The sequence below is a fragment of the Gordionus sp. m RMFG-2023 genome, chromosome 3 (genome assembly GCF_954871325.1).
Source record: "Gordionus sp. m RMFG-2023 chromosome 3, tfGorSpeb1-WG-v2, whole genome shotgun sequence".
Lineage (NCBI taxonomy): Eukaryota > Metazoa > Nematomorpha > Gordioida > Chordodea > Parachordodidae > Gordionus > Gordionus sp. m RMFG-2023.
In genome coordinates this window covers 31,970,053-31,993,954 of record NC_088777.1, presented here as the reverse complement: position 1 = coordinate 31,993,954, position 23,902 = coordinate 31,970,053, and the positions used below count along the sequence as shown (strand labels likewise).

Below are 23,902 nucleotides of genomic sequence, written 5' to 3'. Positions count from 1 at the left end.
CTCAAAATTTAATAGATAACCCCCCAAAAAATTTATCCAACCCCCAATAAAGCAGCTTACCTCCTACCCCCTCAAAAAAATAGGATGCAAACTGTTCCTACCCCTCCCGCTCATGTAGACGCTGATTGAAGAAGATGATGATTACTTTTGTCTAAAAAGTACCACATCCAATTCTTATAATTCAATAAATGATATTGAAATAGAGGCCCTAAATTATATGAAAGATGACAGGCGGAGTATAAATAGTTATAAATATATAAAAGAAATATTTATTAAATATAACACAATATTACCCTCCTCAGCCCCCGTTGAAAGATTATTTAGCTTTGCTAATATGGTTAATAGACCAAATCGTCAAAGATTGAACGAAAAATTAATATTAAAAATAATGCTGATTTATGATGCTGATTTATTATTATTTACTAATTATATAATTATTAAATGGAATATCGCATTATCTTTAATAATAAATTTGTTATTTTCTACAATTTATTTTAAATATTTTTTTATAAATTTATATTATAGATAAGAAAATAAAGCTTTATACATTTTGATTTTGACTATTTAAAGTTTTTTAAAAAAGTATCTTGTATCTTAGATACTTTTTTTTTAAAAAAATACAAGTATCTTGTATCATATATCTTATTGAAATTTTTCTAAAGTATCTTGTATCTTAAATACAAAATTTTATAAAGTATCTGTATCTGTATCCGAATACAATTTTCTGAAAATTTGCCCAACCCTGCTTGAGCATATAAATTTATAAAAATTATTTATCAAGTGAAAGATATATGAATTTCATCTAACCAAAATTTGAATTCTTTTATGGATGATGTGGTAACCATTGAATATATTAAATGACTTACTTTTCTATATCCTCATTTTCCATTAAATTTTTTTTAATGGATATTTAACAGGGATGTGAACCCTTCAACAAAAAAAGAGCCCGGGTTCGGGTACAAGAATAAAAGAAAAAATGACTCAAAATAAGAATTTTTTTCATTCATTTTTTATTATACTTCAATATATACACATACATAATTAACAAATAAAAATTTTGAAAATGAAATAATTTATATTTTAAATGTTCTATTCAATCGCACAATCATAATATCTCCTAAAATATTATCCTCGAGATTTCCACGTAAATTAGACAATATATAGTTCAAATATGAAAATCCACCTTCTACGCTTACCTAAAATAGATTGTTATCTTTATAATATATAAATTATTGTACTTGTGTTGCCGGTACAGCCATGACGATTCTAGACAAGAATATAATTCTGGATATATTGAAGAATTTTCTTCCCTGAATTTTAAAATATTTGTATCCTTATTTATACTCTTAACTTCTGAGAACTTTTCTATTAATGATGTAATAGGCATTTTTTGATCCTCCTTACTATCTGATGATAAAGTAAAATTTCGTGTCATCAATGTTGCTATCATTATTATTACTACAACCAATAGGTATTGTCGTAGCCTCTAATACGTTGTAAATAATGGAGTTTTGCATATGCCATAAATCCTTATTACAAAATAATTCACTTTCAAAATAATCAACATATAACACACCATATTAATAAATTTACATAATAAAATATTATTACCTGCACTAGAAAATAATTCATGATACCAGGAAGAAAATTGAAAGAAAAACGCGAAGATAAAAAAATAATTCCACGAAAAAAAGTTAATAAAATAAAAAAAAATGTATATTATTTTTTAAATTTTTTTTATTACACCTAGAACTCTTGAACCCTCCACTTTTAAAAAGCATCCGGGTTCGGGTACAACCAAAATACGAGGATCCAGGGTCCGGGTTCACATCCCTGATATTTAATACTGGGGATTTCGGAAAATTTTGAATCCGTTTTAGCATTTTTATTGCTGTCTATAAATTCTTCAAAAAGTGTAAAACAATGGTAAAATCTTATCTAGGACATAAAGAGAAAAAAAGGTAATTTAAGAATTGAATTTTTTCCCAAATGAACACTGTTTTAAAAGTTCGAAATGAGAACAATATGGCTAAATATATTGAAATTGCCAAAAAAATAAATTTATTTAAATACAAGTATCATTATCATTTTATTAAATAAGCTTAATTAATTACCTTGAATGCTTGTAAATAATTATATTATAAATTAAGAATTTTGCAAATGAATTTATGCTATTCTAATCTGATATAATTGCGAATCATTAATTCATTATTTAAAATTATTAATACCTATACCCACAATTAAAAACTAACACAGACCAGGCTTATATTCACTTATTGACTGCCTTAATATGTCGGATGGCTGCACAACATTCCACACCAGACCTTACTTTAAACAAGATTTTGCTAACCAAGATAACCCATTTAGCTAGCTCCTTTCCAGCCCAGATAAAGGTCATTCTCAAATCCGATCCTAGGCTTAAAGATATTTTGGAAACACTCACTGCCGATTTCAAAAAAATTGATGAACACAACCATGAAGAAAATTATAATAACGAAAATCGATCCCAACTATTTCCGGGAGATGCATTTGAAACTCAAATTGGCGAAAATAGTCACAAGGAAAATAAAGCTACTACAATCACTGGTGTTAGTATCAAATTAAAAACCAATTTTAATAATTTCGGTTGAGATTCAGTGCCTTTATTTTGACTTCATTTTCCTCATTTTTTATACTTATTTGGTTTGTTGGAAAAAACTAGCAAGTTATATTGAACTAAAATTATAAAATATTTTATTAAATATGAAGTTTTGGATAATATTTTATTAACTAGGAAGTATAAATATCATATAATTATTACGATAATATGTTATCAAGAATATAAAAAAAAACAAAATATTAATTTTCAAGGCTTTTCGCAGAAACTATTTATTTATACAAGGAAATGTTATGATTTGACATAATTATATTGTACTTGCAGATTACGGGTTGTCTATCATGATATCAAGATCAAGTGGCATTTTGCCTACACGGCCACGAAAAAATGTCGATTTTGAGGCCATCAGTATAAATGAAACAAAAAGGCCGATCAAAAAATAAATAAATATATGTATCATTTTTTTAATCATATATGTTATGACATTTCATCATAATCATATAAACGGTGTGTCCAAAGTCAAAATTTTAATTTATTAAAAATGAATTTATTATTGAAATTTACGAAATCGAGTTTGGATGCATAATATATAAATGTGATAATCTTTTTTTTTTACTATTTAGAATATCACATCAATACATTTCTTAAAATGGATACTCTATCCTTCTAAATAATTTATCTGACCCGAAAAATAGATGAAAGAGAAAGTTTTTCTTTATAAAAATTAAAAATAAGAATATATGAAAATGGAAAAATGAGAAAATAAAATTTTATATTTCTCTGTATCAAAACACTATAATAAAGTATAAACGAAAACCAGTTTATTAATATCTTATTATCTGATTTTATATAAGTAAGTTTTTATTATTGGATATTTATTTATAATGTTATTGATTTCAAGTGATGGATTGTGTCAATACGTAGACTCACTCTTGGAAATAAAAAAAAATCTATCTTGTAAACTCATATTGTAATAACAAATAAAGAGATATTTTAAATTATGCTTTAGGGGTGTGTCCTGGTTCGACTTATTACTAAGCAGTCAACTGCTTAACCGGCTTTTAGGTATCGACTAAATAGCCAAAAAGTAAGAGGTAATTAAAATTTTAAGTATGCCACTTTTTTAATTTTCTAAATAACTATTGTACATATCAATATAGGATGCGAGGTAAATTTTTATTTATATAATTAAATTATATTTTAGACAGGGACCCGGAGTGAACCATAACGAACCGCGAAACCGTTATAAACCTTTATAAATATCTGAACCATAGCCTAACCGATATAATTATTATTTGAAGGAGTAAAAGGAACCTTTATAAAAAAGGTTAAACTTGTTTAAAGCAAAATAAATAAATAATTCTCTTTACTATATCTCCTTCGTTTTTTATAATTATTAAATGATCAAAATCGGAATTTAAAAAAGCTACTTCAAATGCACACAATGAACATAATATTAGAAATATTATTGATTCGTTTGAAGGTGTTGAAAGGATCGATAAAAAATTATCAGTTTTTATATTTTGGGAGTCATAAAAATTTGAATATCTAGAATTTTATAAACTCTTACTCTTATAGTACTGGCAGTTCTTGCAGCACAAGTTTCTGTAGAAAGGGCCTTTTCGGGTCTAAAATTTGTGTTATCGTCACAACCAACAAATATGAATCCATTAATATTAGAAAATATATTATACGTTATATTATATATAATGAGTTATTTTGAATCTTATATATTATTTTATATATAATTAATAGATGTTTATAATAAAAATGAATTGGTGATGGCAAAAATATTAATAAATATTCAAAATTAAATTCATTATTAAAAAACTTCTAACCGTTATGAATAATTATAAACCTTTACAATTAGCTGAAACCGAATCTTTATAAATTTTTTCTTAAGAACCGTAACCAAAACGTAACCATTATAATTTTTTACATACTGAACATTTAAAAATAACGGTTCGGATCCCTGATTTTAGATGAGCAAACATGCAATTACACCGTAGAGTAATACCAAGTCTTTTATTGCATACTGTATATCTTATAGATTTATGTTGCATATGGTGCGATCATTTTTAGAAATAATTAAGGATTAAAATATTCATCTTCATATATTTATAGAGTTTTTTGTCATCATTTAATAATTCATTAAGTGAATTTTAGAACAATCCTTTATCATGGCGATTAAATTATTTCATATATTTTAGATTTTTTTGTGAATCAGCGTAGGCTGTTAGAGATAGTGAAACGACTCCATGAAATTAAGTTATAAAAAAATATATCGCTAAGAGTAAAGTTAGAGAAATTGAGAGTATTAGTCATTATAAAAAATATATATTAAATTTCAAATAAAGCAGACGATAAAATTACCCATAAGACGATAATAATATAATGTGAACTAGAAATATACAATTTTTTTAAATATTTAGAACCGCTCTATTTTTAATTTGTATCTTTTAACCTTATGAGGTAGACAGATCTGGTATGTTATGTTAAAAATATATCTTTTTTTCAATTTTCAATAAAAAAAATCTGATGATTATTATAGATCAAATTTAAGCATATGGAAAAGTTACAATTGGGATTGGCATGCCACATCGGTAAAGCGTCTTTGTGACTTTCCCAACCAATAGAGCATCTAAATAAATGTACCGGAGAAATACAAAAATAATATTTTTAAAATTTGTATATAATAAATATTATACTAGTCTTTAACTATTAGATGTGCTCTTTATAATCGAAAAATAAATTGAAGGCCACTTCCATAAAACGTTTTTACAAAGTAGTTTTTGGGATAATGTTACCAGCAAATTTTTTTATTTATTTCCAAACAAAAGAATAATTTGTAAAATTAAATTTTTTATATAATATAATATTTTTAATCGAGCCCCATTTCAGACGCCATTTAATCATTAATAGAAAACAAACTGTTTGATTTTTATTAACGATTAAATGACGTCTAAAATGGCACCCGTCGAGAATTTTTTTAAAAAATATTATATTATAAAAACATTAATTCGACAAATTATTATCTTTTGTTTGGAAATAAAAAAAAAATTGCTGGTAACATTACCCAAAAACCGCTTTGAAAAAACGTTCTGTCTGGAAGTGGCTCAAGTATATAATTAATTAATTTTAATTTGGGGTTTCACATTCTAAAATTATCTTAAAATATGGGGTCTCCAATATTGAAGGGCTTTGAAAATTGTGAAATTTAGTTTCTAAAGAGCTAGAAAGGCATCATTAGGAAAATTGTCACTTCATACTCACCATGAATCATGAATATGAGCTTTTATAGCTTCTAATAAATAATATTTATATTCTAGCTTGAAAATTTTTTAAATATCTAATTGTAAAAAAGCTAATAAAGAAGGCAATAAAGGTGATTGATGATGTTTATTTTTAAATCTAGGCGTTTTAAATAAAATAATAATTTTTTAAAATAAATTAATTAAAAGCATATTAATAAGGTTAAAAGGACAATATTTTAAAACTACCGAATTCGTTTATATGCTTTTCAGGTTCAGGGCAATTAATTAAAGATGATTTGGGGTTCACCAAAGAATAAATGTTTTCCACTTTTGGCCTAACTCAATCCAAATTTGACCTAGCCCAATCCAAATTTAAAGGAAAATTACCTTTTCATTTTAAATATATTAATGATAGAAACTTATATATTTAATTTGTTATTTATTGTGAAAATCAACATTTTTTTAAAAAAACTGGTTATATTTTTGGGTATTGTTTGTAAGTGGTACAAATATAAGATCAAATAAATTGATGAAAAGATTTAAAATTCTATTTTTAAGAAAAGCCACAAGATAATTTTCACTTATTATACTACTAAAATACGTTATAATATTTCATAAGGTTGAAGAATTAAAATAGTTTTTTATAACTTTACGAAATAATAGAAATCCGATTTTAATACAAAACTTATTAATTAAAATGGATCTTACATGACCAATATTCTTCTTTATAAAGTCTTTTTTTTTAACAACAATAAATTTTCTTACTTTTTCTTTTTTGAACACAACTTTTATCTTTCTTCTACCACAAAATATAAAATCGGGATATAAATATGGATTCTTTATTTTTTCTTTTTTCAACTATATATACATTTCTACAACACAATTATATAATAACTAGCTGATAGCCCGTCAAAAATGATGGGGAATCAGAATTTTCTCCTTTATTCAATGATAAAATAATAAATTTTACCTTTATTTAACAATGGATGAAGAGGTGTGATTTAGAAATTTATATTTTTTAGATGAAGGGATATTCTAAAATTCATTATTTATATGAAGTATATGGTTAGTAATTTTCATTTATGTGCACAATAAAAAATCTTTAAAAATATTTCTTATTCATTTGTATTTGTAATTTATAATCTGAAAAATATATTCTTGCTAGATGAGAGCATAACTTATCTTCAAGTAACATTTGAAACAGATATTAAAAATGGACAAAAAAATTAAATAAATTCATTGATAATTTATTGAATGTATAGATATAGAATTTTATATTTTGCTCTCTAATCAGAACCTTTATAAAGAATTGGATTGTTTCAAATGGGTGAAAATTAAAATGTTCCCAAGTCAGATTTAGAAAAGTCTATATGATTTTTATAAAAAAACAAAAATGTTTCTTTAAATGACTCAAAATTGATGAGCCAATTTTGCAACTTTAATTGTTTATTACAAATAAAATCAGACGTGTTGAATATGCAAAACTTGCTCTTCATCAAAAATGGGTCTAATTTATATCCCAATCTTTCACCAATGTAGTGAACTGCTATTATAGCATGCTTTTTTTCTATATCAGCTCATAATGCCAACGTTGAAAAAATCTTTTCTTTAATCAATAATAAAATGAGAGGAATAGATTATCCATATTTATTCTTCCATGATTTCTATAAATCTTTAGAGAAAAGGTCAAATATATTACGGAAAATATGGAATAAAAAAAATATGAATTGTAAGTTATGATATTTGTAACAAATTTTTTACCCAGATACAATGGTTTTTGTTCTCACTTCTTATAAAATCTGCACTCATCAAGAATCATTTATAAGCTTTTAAAACCTTCCTAAATTAAAAAAGACCTGCCATCATAGATTAAAATCAATTATGGGGCCAAACTGATTATCTCATAAAACCCTGTGGTAGTATCTACCCCATTGCAATGGGCTATAGCAAAAATAATTGCCAAGGGTCAAAATCTAGGGTCTTAACTTATTAAGTATACGTATCAATTAGGATTTGGAGTTAAGGGAGAAAGCAAAATAGCTTCTCATGCTATTTGTTTATATCGCCGAATTGACGTGGAACCATAAAAATTACTTTTTTAATATGTTCAGAAATTTAAAGAAAAACAAAAATATATAATTGTATTATCACCAGAGGTCTGCAAATGACAACATTTTTAGGCCCAATAAGAATTTAATTAATTCCCATCCCAAGTTTTGCTTAGCCTAATTTCAATTTTTTTACTAAAGTTGTCTGACCTTATTTTATATATATATTTGCTCTGATATTTCATAGAAGTGATAATTCATAAAGTATAGTGTTTTTAATTTAACCACTCTCCAATATTATAAATAGTGTTTATTTTGGTGTACAGCAACATATATTTTGGTATAGGCCTTGATTTAAAAAAAAAGCAAAATGCATGATATAATAATGCATAAAAATTATTTGTTAAAAATTATACTTTTGAAAAATGAAAGATAAATTGGTTAATATTACTAATATCTCAACATCATCTGATATTGATATGGCATCTCTGTGATTAATTAGGTTTTAAAAGGTAAAAAGAAATTTTTTAAAATATAAGAACTTTTACCTTGGTATTTGTGATCTTATCAAAAATAATATAATTGAAATTTAACTTTGAAGCCAACTCTCCTTGATTCAGTCCAGATGTCATAGGCTCTAATGAAAGTTTACACATCAAAAATAAAATAATTGAAGATTTTAATAAATATTGTTTACTTTGGTGTTGAGCAAATATTTATTACTAATATCTAAACATCACCTGATATTGATATGGCATCTGAATTTTGATTAATTAGGTTTTAAAAGGTAAAAAGAATTTTTTTTATATAAATTTAAAATATAAGAACTTTTACCTTGGTATATGTGATCTTATCAAAAATAAAATAATTGAAATTTAACTTTGAAGCCAACTCTCCTTGATTCAGACCAGGTCATAGACTCTAATGAAAGTTTACACATTAAAAATAAAATAAATGAAGAATATAGTGTTTACTATGGTGTTGAGCAAATATTTCAAAAATATTATCTAGATAAAATTTGTTGAAAAAAGAATATTTTACATGCAATGGCAAATTTGATATGGATATTGTGTTTCGCCATATTATATATCACATGGGAATTACTAATGGCTTAAAATTTCTATGATGATTATCATTGGACAAATATTTTTTAAAACAACTCTATTGGTTAAACTTGATTGACATTTTTTGAGGATTATATTATATAGATAGATATAATTATAAAAATAAACAAAACAAAAATCGATTATTATTTTTTCTAATACCATATCTAGGATAGGTCTATAAGTCGAAAGGCTTGGTAATACGAAAGGCTAAAAAATAATATTAAAATAAAAATAACAAAGAAAATGTTTAATGAGGGGTAGGTCTATAATTCGAAAGGCTTGGTATAACGAAAGGCTAAAAAATAATGAAAATAAAAATAACAAAGAAAATGATTAATGAGATGATATTTGATTGATTTATTGTTTTTTTAGAGAAAAAATATTATAAAAACATTACATTATAATATATTAAAAATATGGAAATTTTAAGATCTTTTCAATTTTTTTATTAATTCTTTGAAATAATTTGCGGTTTTTAAAAATCAATTTTATTATATTAATTTTTAAATTAATATTTTTAATTAAATTAATATTTGGTTATGATTTTATATATTAAGTAAGTATAAATATATTGTAATTACTTGATAAAGAAGTAAATGAGAAACATAATTTTTTTAAGGTATTTTTAATTTGAGAAAGCATTTAAGAGGGGAAAGGTTAACATCTTAAACGTGATTTTGAATATAATTATATCATTGAACTCAGAATTTAATTCTCTATTCAAAACCGCTTAGATGTATTTTTTTACGTTTCCGGTTCACAAAATAATTTTTTTGTCGCGAAAGCATTTTAACGGTGAAAGGCTAACATCTTAAACGTAATTTTGAATATAATTATATCATTGAACTCAGAATTTAATTCTCTATCCAAAACTGCTTAGATGTATTTTTTTACGTTTCCGGTTCAAAAAATATTTTTTGTCGCGAAAGCATTTTAACGGGGAAAGGCTAACATCTTAAACGTAACTTTGAATATAATTATAACATTGAACTCAGAATTTAATTCTCTATTCAAAACCGCTTAGATGTATTTTTTTACGTTTCCGGTTCACAAAATAATTTTTTTGTCGCGAAAGCATTTTAACGGTGAAAGGCTAACATCTTAAATGTAACTTTTGAATATAATTATATCATTGAACTCAGAATTTAATTCTCTATCCAAAACCGCTTAGATGTATTTTTTTACGTTTCCGGTTTAAAATGCTTTCACGATAAAAAAATATTTTGTGAACCGGAAACGTAAAAAAATATATCTAAGCGGTTTTGGATAGAGAATTAAATTCAGAGTTCAATGATATAATTATATTCAAAAATTACGTTTAAGATGTTAGCCTTTCACCGTTAAAATGCTTTCGCGACAAAAAATTTATTTTTTGAACCGGAAACGTAAAAAAATACATCTAAGCGGTTTTGAATAGAGAATTAAAGTCTGAGTTCAATGATATAATTATATTTAAAATTACGTTTAAGATGTTAACGTTTCCCCGTTAAAATGCTCGCGACAAAAAAATATTTTTTGAACCGGAAACGTAAAAAAATACATCTAAGCGGTTTTGGATAGAGAATTAAATTCAGAGTTCAATGATATAATTATATTCAAAAATTACGTTTAAGATGTTAGCCTTTCACCGTTAAAATGCTTTCGCGACAAAAAAATTATTTTGTGAACCGGAAACGTAAAAAAATACATCTAAGCGGTTTTGAATAGAGAATTAAAGTCTGAGTTCAATGATATAATTATATTTAAAATTACGTTTAAGATGTTAACGTTTCCCCGTTAAAATGCTCGCGACAAAAAATTATTTTTTGAACCGGAAACGTAAAAAAATACATCTAAGCGGTTTTGAATAGAGAATTAAAGTCTGAGTTCAATGATATAATTATATTTAAAATTAGGTTTAAGATGTTAACGTTTCCCCGTTAAAATGCTCGCGACAAAAAAATATTTTTTGAACCGGAAACGTAAAAAAATACATCTAAGCGGTTTTGGATAGAGAATTAAATTCAGAGTTCAATGATATAATTATATTCAAAATTACGTTTAAGATGTTAGCCTTTCACCGTTAAAATGCTTTCGCGACAAAAAATTATTTTGTGAACCGGAAACGTAAAAAAATACATCTAAGCGGTTTTGAATAGAGAATTAAAGTCTGAGTTCAATGATATAATTATATTTTAAATTACGTTTAAGATGTTAGCCTTTCCCTTCTTATCAAATTAAAAATACCTTAAAAAATTTATGTTTCTCATTTACTTCTTTATCAAGTAATTACAATATATTTTTACTTACTTAATATATAAAATCATAAATATTAATTTAATTAAAAATATTAATTTAAAAATTAATATAATAAATTAATTTAAAAATTAATATAATAAAATTAATTTTTAAAACCTCAAATTATAATAAAAAAAATTGAAAAGATCTTAAAATTTCCATATTTTTAATATATTATAATGTAATGTTATTATAATATTTTTTCTCTAAAAAAAGCAATAAATCAATCAAACATCTCATTAATCATTTTATTTGTTATTTTTAGTTTCAATATTATTTTTTAGCCTTTCGTATTCCCAAGCCTTTCGACTTTTAGACCTTGCGCCATATATATATATTTTTTTCCCTTTTTGTTTTCTACAATATTATGACGAATATCAAATATCAATATCGATTTATTATTATTTCTAACAAGATTTCATCTAATAATATCTACAATTATCAACTTGTACCTTTTTGCTATAAAAATCTATATCCGTTAAATATTCTTTTTGCAACTTACGACAATTTTGATGATACTTATTTCTATATAATAATATGGAAATTCATCAGTTGGTATATTGTCAAGTATTTTGTAAGTAATGTATTTTCATTTTTTTGATTATCATTTTATTTCCACTCCTGATTAGTTTATTCTAGAATAAAAAATTGACTTTCTTTCAATTAAAGTACCACCCATAATTTTAGTTGTTTATTGATGTAAGAAATATCTAAAAAAACTTATAGCATGAATCTAATGCTCAGGATTAGTCTTGTAGCCTAAAATTGGTAGGGGGGCACGCTATTTCTTTAAAAAAATAGTAGGGTCACGCTAAAATGGGCAAAAACAAAAAATAGAGATGAATTTTTGTTTTTTCAAGAATTTGAGGCAAATTTTTTTCATATAAAATACATTCTATTTATATTATATAAAATTATTACTTAGAAAGTTATATATAAATTCAAATATATTGTAAAAAAATATTATGCTAAACATAATTTTTTGGAATGCATTTCATAATTATATTATACTGCATAACAGAGTAGATAATTTTAAAAAAGATAAAAATTAACTGCAATATTCGCCATAGTGAATCTTTTTTAATTATTAACTGCACGCTTCCATGACTGGCTATCGTTTGGAAATCTGTGACATCAGCCACTTTTTAATATATGGAGATAAAATCCACTGATTGAGAGTAGGTCCGTTATAATTTATTATCTATAAACTGGAAATATGTCTTATTTAGCAAATCTTATCATAACAAAGTTTCTAAGGTGAAAGTCGCTCTCACAAGCAGTATTACACGGAATTGCGTTAATACAATTTTGAAATTCTTTCAAATCATGAGGCCATTTATTATTTTCATTATTATCATCAATATATTCTCATTACATTTGTTGCGAGATCCATATCGAGCTTCAGTCGGAATTCTTTTAACCTCCCCATAACGAATGTGAGAATTTACTAGCTAGCTATCATTTTCTAAATATTCAATATCAGCAGCGTCTACATGGCAGGATACTCACTTGAAGCAAACCCACCTCAAAGGCTTATTAAAATATTGGGAAATACAATATATTATTTTTGGAGCTTTAGTAATTTTGGTAGTTTGGATATGTAGTTTAATTTGAGGCAGGAGAATGAAAATGAGACGCAGTGTAAAAATAAAGGGACAGATGTTAACCATTGAAGGACATAATGGGGAGGAGGATATAATGGGTAAAATAACATGATTACCGGTTCAAGAGCTAATTAATGGATGGACGGATAGTGATGTGAGCAGACACGTATATAATTCTAATAAGCAAAATTTTAATAATAATCAGCAATGATATCATATAGAAAACCAGAGAAAACTCTCGGGAAAGGAGATTAGAAGTAAGACAAAATTTTGCGTCTCGGAGAAGGGGAGGAATAAGTTGTTATAATTGTGGTAAATCAGGCCATATGCTTCGAGATTGTCGTAAGACGAAATGTTTTGGTTGTGGAAAATTTGGACATATGGCGACTTATTGTCCCGTGTAGACAAAAAATTGAGATGTGCAGGGTGTGGCCGTTTTGGTCACAGTAAAGAAGAGTGTAAAAGTGTGACAATAAAAGTGGTTTTCCACAGAAGGGAATGGGACAGAATGTTTCAAATTTTAGGACTATTGAGAGACAGAATGTGGAAGGGGGTAGTTTATTTAAACTTAAAGGAACGGGAGAACAAAATATGGAATGTTTCAGATTTCGAAAGGGTGGATATGTAGCAAAGGACTGTGAGAATTTGTGACTATATGATAGCAAAAAATCTCTTATACGGGTCGGGGCACGGTGGTTAAGAGAGACATGGAAAGGGATTTCCCATAGAAAAACAAATAAAAAGGTATGCGTAAATATGTTACAAGAGAGTGGGTATATGATGCTTGTCCGAGAGTGATTATAAATTTAGGTGGGTAGAATGGTTCCAATATTGTTTGATAAGAGAGCAGTTATTTTGGTAGTTGGATATAATAGATATCAGAGTATTTGGCCCAGAGAAATGATAGAGAATGATGGATTAAGGATATTACAATTTGATGCGACCCTGTTGGCCGCATTGGGTAGGGTGGAAATAGTAGCAACATTGGAAGAAAGGGTTGAAATATTAGATTTATGGGTTGTCAATTATAATATAGAAGCTGTGTTGGGTTGAGACTGGATCACTAGAATTGGTCCATAGTATAGTTTCTGGGGAGTATTTACATGGGGTGTATTTGTACCCATAACTAGTGAGGAATATGCGGTTATGACGTTTGAGAGTAAAAATGGGAGGTCGGAAGTTGAGGCTATAAAGAGTTCTGAATTTTTTTTTTCATTTTTAGCTTTCAAGCTTTCACCTTTTCTGGTGGTAAGCTCCTTCACTTATCTGTTATATTATTACTCATGCTATCTATTATTATCTTTGTATTTTTGATCGATTTCATTTGTATCGATCATCGGTGTATAGTATCGACCAGATATCCCACCTGAGTATTCCCAACACAGAGTTATCAAATCGACAGATATCCCAACCTGATCTCCCATATATTTGTATTTCTGATCGATTTCATTTGTATCGATCACCGGTGTATCGCTATAGTGACCAAAGTATTTTGATCTCCCATCGGTGTATCAAATCAATATCGACCAGATATCCCACCTGAGTATTCCTCACACTGAATTATCAAATTGACAGATATCCCAATCCTGATCTCCCACTGGTATCAATCCCGATGGATCTCCCACAGAGTATCGTTATCAAGTTTATTGTAACTTGGTAGACATTGAGCTTGAACGGCCCCCGAGGTCACCATCATCCTAGTGACCCACGAGTTCAGCTGGCCGTCTTTTTTGGTTCTTTGGACAAGTATCCTAGCACCCGGCTGTCCAAGCCTGTCGGTGACCGGGGTGGCATTTCTCAGCTCAGAAATTTATCATATCATATGTCTAAAGCCATACATCATCAAAGAAAACCCGAAAAGTTTTAGCTCCTTACCAGGATTGAACCTGCGTCCTCTGCGTCCTTCTGTTTCTAAGCATATATCTAACTCATTAGGCCACCCCGGCGATATAATGAGTTCTGAAACAAGGAGAAATAATTCCAAAGCGAAATAAGGGAGGATTATTCTAGGAGCGAAATAGGGGAGAATAATTATGGGAGGGAAATAGGGAAGAATTATGATAGGGCAAATAATTCTAGGAGAGAAACAGGGAAAAATAATTCTGGGAACATAATAAGGGAAAATAATTTTGGGGAAAAACGAAATTACCCGGGAGATGTTGGACCGGTGAAAGCTTAATAGCTTGAATTTTCTCAAATTTAAAACGTCAGATTTGAACAAAGCTGTCAAATTGGAAATATTTATATATAATACAATTTTATTTGAAATTCCTGAAAAGGATATTTTCCCCGTTAGCCCCAAAATAAAACTCCATATTGATTATTTTAAAACTCCTATATTGATTATTTTAAAACTCCATATTGATTATTTTAAATCCAAGCAATTTTGACCATTTAAGAAGTAAAATTTTTATCAAAGGTAAGAATAATAATAAAATTTAATATTTAATATATATTTTTAGATTCTGACAGTAAAACTTTGATTATTTTAAATCCAAGCAATTTTGACCATTTAATAAGTAAAAATTTTATCAAATAATAAAATTTAATCTTTAATATATATTTTTAGATTCTGACAGTAAAACTCCATATTTCCTGCATTATGAAGTAAGTTTTTAACAAAATATTTTTTATTTAAAAATTATTTTAGCAATAATTTTAAAGATATATATGAATTCTTAAAATGTTCCAAACTTCCAATGAATGTTAATAAGTCAAACTTTATTAGGAAATGCAATGCCTTCAAAATTATTGACGAAAATTTGTATTACGCTATAAGTGAAAGTAAATTTTAGATGTTAATAGAAATAATATAATATCTTTTAAAAGTAGGAATAGTAATATTTTTATTAATAACTATAGGGTTTTCATTTTCTTTGTTGGCATTATCTATATAATGTACAAAAATTTTCAAAAAACATATTTAAGCCATTGATTGTATTTATTTTTTGTCCATCACATAATATTATTTTATATATATTTTAAAGATATATTATTTTAGAAGAAAGAAAGGTTTTATGGACTAAAGATGAACAAAATAATATAATTAAGAATACATGAGGGAGGTGTATTTACAGTGAATAGCTATGGGAGGGTATCTGGGGATTAATAAAACTAACCAGATAATAACGGAAAAGTAAAAATATGCAGTATTATCTTATTTTTACAGCTTTTATTGGTTGGGCAGAAATAAAAACATTAGGGAGTTTATCAAATCCTGTGAGGTTTGTCAAAAATCAAGCAGTCATTTTGATAAAACTTCAAATGTGTTGCACAATATAAAAGTGGTTCCAAAATCTTAATATCAAATTGGCATTGATTTAATCCAGATGCCTGAATCCAAAGCCAATGTTATGAAGTAATAAAATTAAAAATAACTTATTTGAATTTTATCAATCTAATAATGCATATTTTTTATAAATTTAATAAAACTAAAATATATATTTATTAAAGATTCAGATTAATGATCAAGGTAGGGAATTCTGTAACAATGTTTGTACAGAATTCCATAAATATTGTGGGATTGTTCAGCGAATAACCTCAGCCTACCACCCATAAGCAAATGGTTTGGTTGAGCGAGTTAACAGAACAATCCAGAACCGAATAGCAAAATCGGTTTGGATATTCCAACTGACTGGCCAGATGCTTTAGTAGAGGTATGTGGCACCTACAATTCTTGTATACACTCTTCCACGGGATTTTCACCCTATGAACTGATGTATGGTCAGAAACCTCGACCCTCTTACAGTAGAAATAATTTTTACTATTATATTTTTAATTATTATTTAGTTACAAAACAAAATTGAGGAAATATTTGCCTTACAAGAGGTTATGGCAAAGATTACTATAGATGAATGTTTAAAAGAAGAGTTTGATATAAAAATGGCTCATCTCAAGAAAATAACGGAGCTGGCTATACAAAATATTGGTATAGCACAGCTCAAACAAAAAAAGGATTATGCAAAAAGAACAAATGGTTCAAAATCTTTTGTTATAGGACAAAAAGTTCTTGCATGGAACCATAAAAGGTCTGATAGGAAAGGGGGGAAAATGTTGAACCCCTGGATAGGCCCATATTTGATCAATAAAATATTTGATAAGGGTAATTATATTATATTATATAAATTATTATTTATTGTATATCAAGGTGTATATGGATTGATAACATCAAATAATATCATATTGAAAACTAAATATAATCTCTCAAATTTAAAAGAATTTATTGTACGAATCAAAGAAAATGGTAAAGATTTATTAAAAATCTTTTTATGAAGTTAAAAATTTTTAGATACAAAAATTAATAATTAATAATATTATAATTATTTTTAAATGTTTTATTTTAAATAATGCATTGCCTTTAGATATTGGTTCCCAAAATGGTCTTGATGATGAAAATTACCTACACGATGCGGAGTTTGTCGATCCAAAGTCCCCTATAGGTATTGTATTTCGGGTATATATTATAATTATTTTGAAATGCTTATATTTTAAATAATGCATTGCCTTTAGATATTGGTTCCCAAAATGGTCTTGATGATGAAAATAACCCACACAATGTGGAGTTTGTCGATCCAAAGCAATAATTTTTTTATATTTTTCTAAAGTGAGTTAAGAATATCTGTTTATAAAAATATATCAGCTTCCAAATCCGATTCGTCTCATTGATATAATCGAATTACATGAGCGTATTGTATTTTGGATATATATATTTGATTTATTTTTTAATTTATTATGTATACAGAATTGGATGATGATATTTTGATAATAAATAAATTAGAAAGTATCCCTAGATGTTTTTTTCCTACAACAAAGGCATGGAAAAAATATCATGCTAAAATATATGATCTAAAGCCTCCCAAACATTGTCGGGATGTAGAATATGGGAAACAACTTGGTGAACCCACCATCCTGGTGACAATTGAAGGTGATGGGAATTGTTTTTATAGGTAAAACATTAATAAAATTTCATTTTATTCTACTTTATATAATTTAGGGCGATTAGTGTAGAGATCACTGGGGTTCAAAATTCCCATACTATTCTCAGGCAATGGTTAGCACAATTTATGCTAACCTTTGAGATGGAAAAGGTAATCGAGAATTATATTTGCGATACGAACAAAAAAATAGGCGTAAAAGCTTATGTGTTAAATAATGTTATGACAGGGCGGACATATGCTTCTGACACAAAAGTCAGGGCCATGGCCACAATGTTAAATACACCCATTTTTATTATAAAATATAATAATAATTATGGGCCTGATATGACCCTTTTTATATTCGCGACAATATTAAAATATTTAATAATAATTTTATTTATATAAAAAATGGAGGATACCATTTTGAAAAAGGTTTTAGATTGCAATCATATATCCTCCATCATTATTTAATATATTTTTATTAAAATTTTTTAATTTTTATATAAAAATATATATATATTTTATTCTTTATAATTTATATTCCTCCTGATATATTTTTTTTATGAAAGTTAGTTTATAAATATAATTCAATATATTCATTCTGATATGCAACATTCGATAATAATTATATGTATAAATATTTATATCAATAAAGTTCTTCGTTTATTTTTTATTCTTTCACTGATGCCAAATGAAGTTTATTTTAATATTGGTGACCCAATTCAGTAAAACATTACGAACCATTTAGGCTAATAATTTATTATCTTACTTATTCTTTGCAGTGTTTACAGAGGGTGGGTACTGATATTTAGAGGGTTGGTTAGAAAAGGCGGTTTGTCTCTAGTAAATTTTCTGTAACATAGAAACTTTGTCAATAAATTAATGTCTATCGAGAAGATGTTCCTTGTATAAGAAATCTGAGGAGGAACTGGATAATCATGGGATCGTATTTGTTTTTGGACCTACTAAAAACTTGTTTTACAATATTATTTTACAAATTTCAGTTGTGTAATTTAGCATATTAGTAAGGATCTATTTTCTATTACTAAACTTCATTTCCAAATTGGCAATGTGGCACTCGTAATTATTGATTGAAGCCTTTTAATAATCTGAACTAGAGGCCTGCAATGGTAAGTTCTTTCACCCACCCGTCCATACTTTGAATGAGTGTGTTTGGGTTTTTAAAATATTTTCAAAAATGGGTGGGCCTTGCCGGTAGAACTTTTGATATTTTTCAGGCGAATAATTAAAATAATAGTTTTATTTCATAATATTGCATATTATATATGTTTAATTAAAAATACATTAAAATAAATAAAGAGCTAAAATAGCAATTAAAATAATTTAGAACATTAGGCGATGAAATGCAGACTAAAAATATAAAATACAAACTATAGATGAGCGGCATGGGCTTTTTAGATATTATACCGAGTTTTTTTAAGATAAATAAAAAAAGCAAAACAATTTTTTAAAAAAAGACATGTACATGGATTCGAACCTGCATTTTGAGGGTAGTAATATTACTCTTACCAACAAGACTACCCACAATACATATATTACTTCATTTTATTAGTATATAAAATTAAAAATAATATAAATTTATTTTATATATATTAAAAAGATAAATTATATTATATTGTTAACTTCAATGAGGTTAAAATAAAGATGAGCTCCAGAAATGAAACAATATATATCTTGCAAAGCGTTATTAAAATATTATTCTAAAACATAGATTATAATTAAACAGTGAGGTGCTATATCATTATTGTCTCTATATTATATTTTATATCCTTAACTTTAATGATGTTCCTTGATTTTACATCTCTCATTATTCGACTTAATAATCTTAAAAAAATAAAGATGAGCTCTATGAAAAAATATATATCTTGTAAAGCGTTATTAAAATATTATTCTAAAACATAGATTATAATTATACCATTATTATATCTATATTATATTATTAATATTTAAATTCATGTCATGTAAATTTTTACTTTAGATTTATCGCTTCAAAAACATTGGGGGCCATTTAAATCAAAATCTCACAACCCATCTATGGGATTTTGATTGCCTGAGATTTCGAAATCTCATAGATCACTTTCACACGTTACACCGGGTCTAAAATTAATTACAGGCTGTACTATGCAAATGGTTCCTCTACAGATATCTGATATAAAAAATAAAAAAATTAAATTTTTAAAGATGCTCCATTTATTTCATATTAGCAGAATAACCAACTGTAAAGTATAATTTTCAAAATCCAAACCTCGATTTTTTTTTTATAGGAAGGGGCCGGCCGTTAAATTTCATTTTTTTCTAAAATAAGTCCGGACCGCGCCTAAAATATATGCCCGGGTCGGGCTTCGAAATGTAAAACCCGAGCTAAATTAATTTTTTCAAACCCGAGCCGGACCGGGTAAATGGCACCCGAAGGATTAAGACCGAACTTGTCTCTAAAAACTTTCTTATATTATGTTTCCATATTAAATCAGTTTAGAAATTTTATTCTAAACATGGACATGGTTCTTTTATTTATAAAATACAGTCATTAACAAGGAAGAATTTACATATATTTTACGGGAAAAACATATGGCACAAAGCACTTTTCTATATTTTAATTTCCATGTCAAGTTTATTTTATTTTATAACAAAAATGTTTAATGCTGTTGTAAAATGTAATAAATAAACCATTATTAAAAATCTGGGGTAAAAAAAAGCAGAATAATAACATATGATGGATAACATAACATGGCAAGAAATTTATATAATAAAATACCATATGGGTGATCAATAATAAAAAAATATAAAAATTTTGTCAAACTCCTAAATTATATCTAAAATTCACGGAAGTTTTTATAATCCTTAATATAATTTCAACAATTTATAACATTTTTATATCAATATATTACTAATCAAATTTCTACAATTAAGAATATAAAATATTTATTTAATAAATTTTTTTTTAAATAGGATATATTTTATATATTCCTTCATATTTTATTTCAAAATAATGCTACTATTTTCCATAATATTTATAATATTTCATTTAAGGACAAGCTTAATAGTTAGCCAAGAAAATGGGACAACAATTTCACCAAGCTTCGTTAACTCTTACAATATATTTAATATTTTTACCACTGTGAATTTGAAAAATTGGAATAATAAATCGATTTGGGAGAAAAACATGGGAAACTTCGAAGATTATTATAGGGACAAGGCAATGGATCTAGTTAAGATCGTTCGAAACTATGATAATTTGACAACGCCTATATTGAAATCATCAAAAATAAAACCTTTAGATAGTAGGGTTATATTAATGATTAAATTTCTGGTCAATAATTCTATTATTAATTCAATAAACACAAATTCTTCTAGCTTTAACATATCAGGATCAAATACAACATCTAATTCCACGAACAATACTCTCATAAAACTTTCCAACATTGGCCAACCAACCTCACAATCACATGATGTCATATATGATACAGGAAAAATAAAAATAATTACAAAGTTAACCAATCATTCAAAATCATTAATCGCTAATAATTTAGTTACAAATTCTTTTATAATCATAAAAAATAGCACGCAAACCTCATACAAAAAGAAGGTAGATTTGATGGAAATTGCTATTACAACTAAAAAATCAACCGAAATTAACTCACAGGGAAAGAATTTAGATAGTACTATCGACACCAAAGTCGAAAACAATGTGTTGAATGACAAAACCAATATGCTAAAAAGTTCAAATAAAAATCAAGTTGATTATCCTAGATTTAATGATGTTAGCCCTCTTTCAGAATTTACGAGTAAAATAATTATATCTAATGGAAGCTTCTTAGAGTTAAATCTAGAGGACACATTAAACGATGCTGCTGCAGCAGCCATAATGGAGAATGTCGACGATGATTTAATCATGAATTTTATCAATTTAACATTATCAAATAAGACAAATTTGGTATTCTATAATTATTTTGCATTTTAAAAAATAATAATAGTTTATTTTTTTAAATTTATGTATTAGATGTATGATTGATTCTAAACTTTAAAACAAAAGACTAAATTAAAAAATTATCAACTAGAAATTTAATAACTGTCTCCAAGAGCCATAATAATTACATCTAAAAATTTAAATTCATTGCTTTTAATATATTATATTAAAAGGTAAAATGACTAACTTGTTTCATGGTTCTTTTAGAATTTATTATGGAAAGATTTTTTAATTATTATATTATTAATTATCAGGTCCTACTAGTAATAACTAAAAAAAGTTTATAAGTTTCATTTCTGAAAATGGAATTAATGCATCTTTGTTATGTTTTAATTTTTTATACATAGTATCATAATGTATCGTACGTTGGTAAGAATTCGATGAATAAAGAAGATTGGGATAAAGTAGTAAAAGTGACTCAATTGAAGACTAACAAAGTACTAAAAACTAACAAAACTCAAAAACTACACCTCGCTAATGATAATCATATTAGTAAATACCATTTAAACAATGAAACGCTTGAAATATGGAAAGATATACTTAAGCTTAAAGATATTATCGCGAATCAAGGAGTTATAATTAAAGTAATAAATAGAAGATATATAATATTTAAGAAGAAATGAATTAATGGAACATGAATGATACAAACAATCTATAATTATATTAAATTTTTCATTTTTAAATTACAGGAACTTACGACCAAAGGCGCGATTCACGATATCAAGATCAATAATTTGGAAAATCATCTAGTCAAAATATTAGAATCCGGTATTTCTGCAATTATATATTTAAAATAGTTTTGCATAATCGCTCAGAAATAAGTAAATGTGAAGACCTCGGGCAGGTTTTAGCGAGGCACAATTTTTTAAGCAGCATTTATTTTTATTTAAGAATATCCAATTATATCTAAGAACTCCAGAAAATCGAGTTTAGCTAGTTGTAAATTATATTACAATTTTAGGCTGCATTCAAAGTGGAGACGGATCAGTTTGTTAGAAAGTGCGTCCGTTCCGATACCTTCCGTCTTAAAAACGGATCCAGCAAATTTTGAAGTCAAAATATTTTGACTTTTTGATTCGGCAAATTTTATAGAGCGTTATAACGTTACTTATAATAATTTAAAAATGAAAATCAATATATATCATTTTAATGAGATTGACTTTTGACGAAACGGATGTAAAAAACGGGTCCGTCTCCGCTTTGAATGCAGCCTTAGGTGTTTTATGGATGATAACTAGCAAATTTGTTAATGGTTTTCATAGTAATAAATTTAAAAAAAATATACTATAACATCCAAGGTGAAATTATAAAAGGCCTCTACGTATTTTTCACAATTCTTTCATTTACATTTTTTTTAGATTAATAACAGTTTTTTTTAACATTAGGTTTTACTTACTCTACCATAGAGATTTATACCTAAAATCAATTTGATATTGTTCGATTCGATTTATATCAGGGATGTGAACCCGAACCCCCGGACCCGGAACCCTCGTGTTTTGGCTGTAACCAAACCTGGACCGACTTTTTTTAAACGTGGAGGGTAAAAGGATTCTAGGTGTCATAAAAAATTTTTCATAAAAAAATACTATAAAAGGCTATAATATTATCACTTTAAAACTATCACTGATAAAGCGATGTTGCAAAATATTTAAGAACTCAACTCCCAGAATTGTAAGAATATTAAAATCAATGAAAAGGTCAATGGCAATATTAGATTCAATAGATTGGTCCTCAATTTGTATGTTGCCTAGAACGATTATTAAGTTTGAAAGATTTCGGTAATGATTTTATTATAGGAGCATGTGAAGTCATTTTGTCTAAAGATGATTGGTGCCAAATAAAGGATCTGTGTATTAGTTCCTTTAAAAATAACAACATTAAAATTTTAGAACAATTATGCTTATCAGATTTTTATGGCATATGGATTAGATGCCGATTAGATTTAGAAAAATTTACTAGTTCTATTTCATACGAAATATTATAAAAACATGAAAATTCGGGAGCAACAATATTTGCAAAATAGTATTTTATACGCTTCTATATATTTAGACTTTCGATATCAAATTTTATTGAGTAATGAACAAAACCAAATGGCTAAAGACCATCAAGGATT

The 23,902-nt window shown here is 26.7% G+C and overlaps 1 protein-coding gene across 3 annotated transcripts in view; it reads left to right on the top strand.

Annotated features, from left to right (window-relative positions):
- Positions 1-3,109, top strand: part of LOC135926044 (HEAT repeat-containing protein 5B-like) — a 69,629-nt gene extending 66,520 nt beyond the window's left edge. For 2 of the 3 annotated variants that reach the window (XM_065461707.1, XM_065461705.1), the window contains exon 39: positions 2,257-3,109. In XM_065461707.1, the coding sequence (XP_065317779.1) occupies positions 2,257-2,630 (374 nt within the window). In that variant the 3' untranslated portion in view covers positions 2,631-3,109. The remainder of the gene's footprint in view (positions 1-2,256) is intronic. The other variant, XM_065461706.1, reaches the window with a different exon arrangement.
- Positions 3,110-23,902: the final 20,793 nt, after the last annotated feature.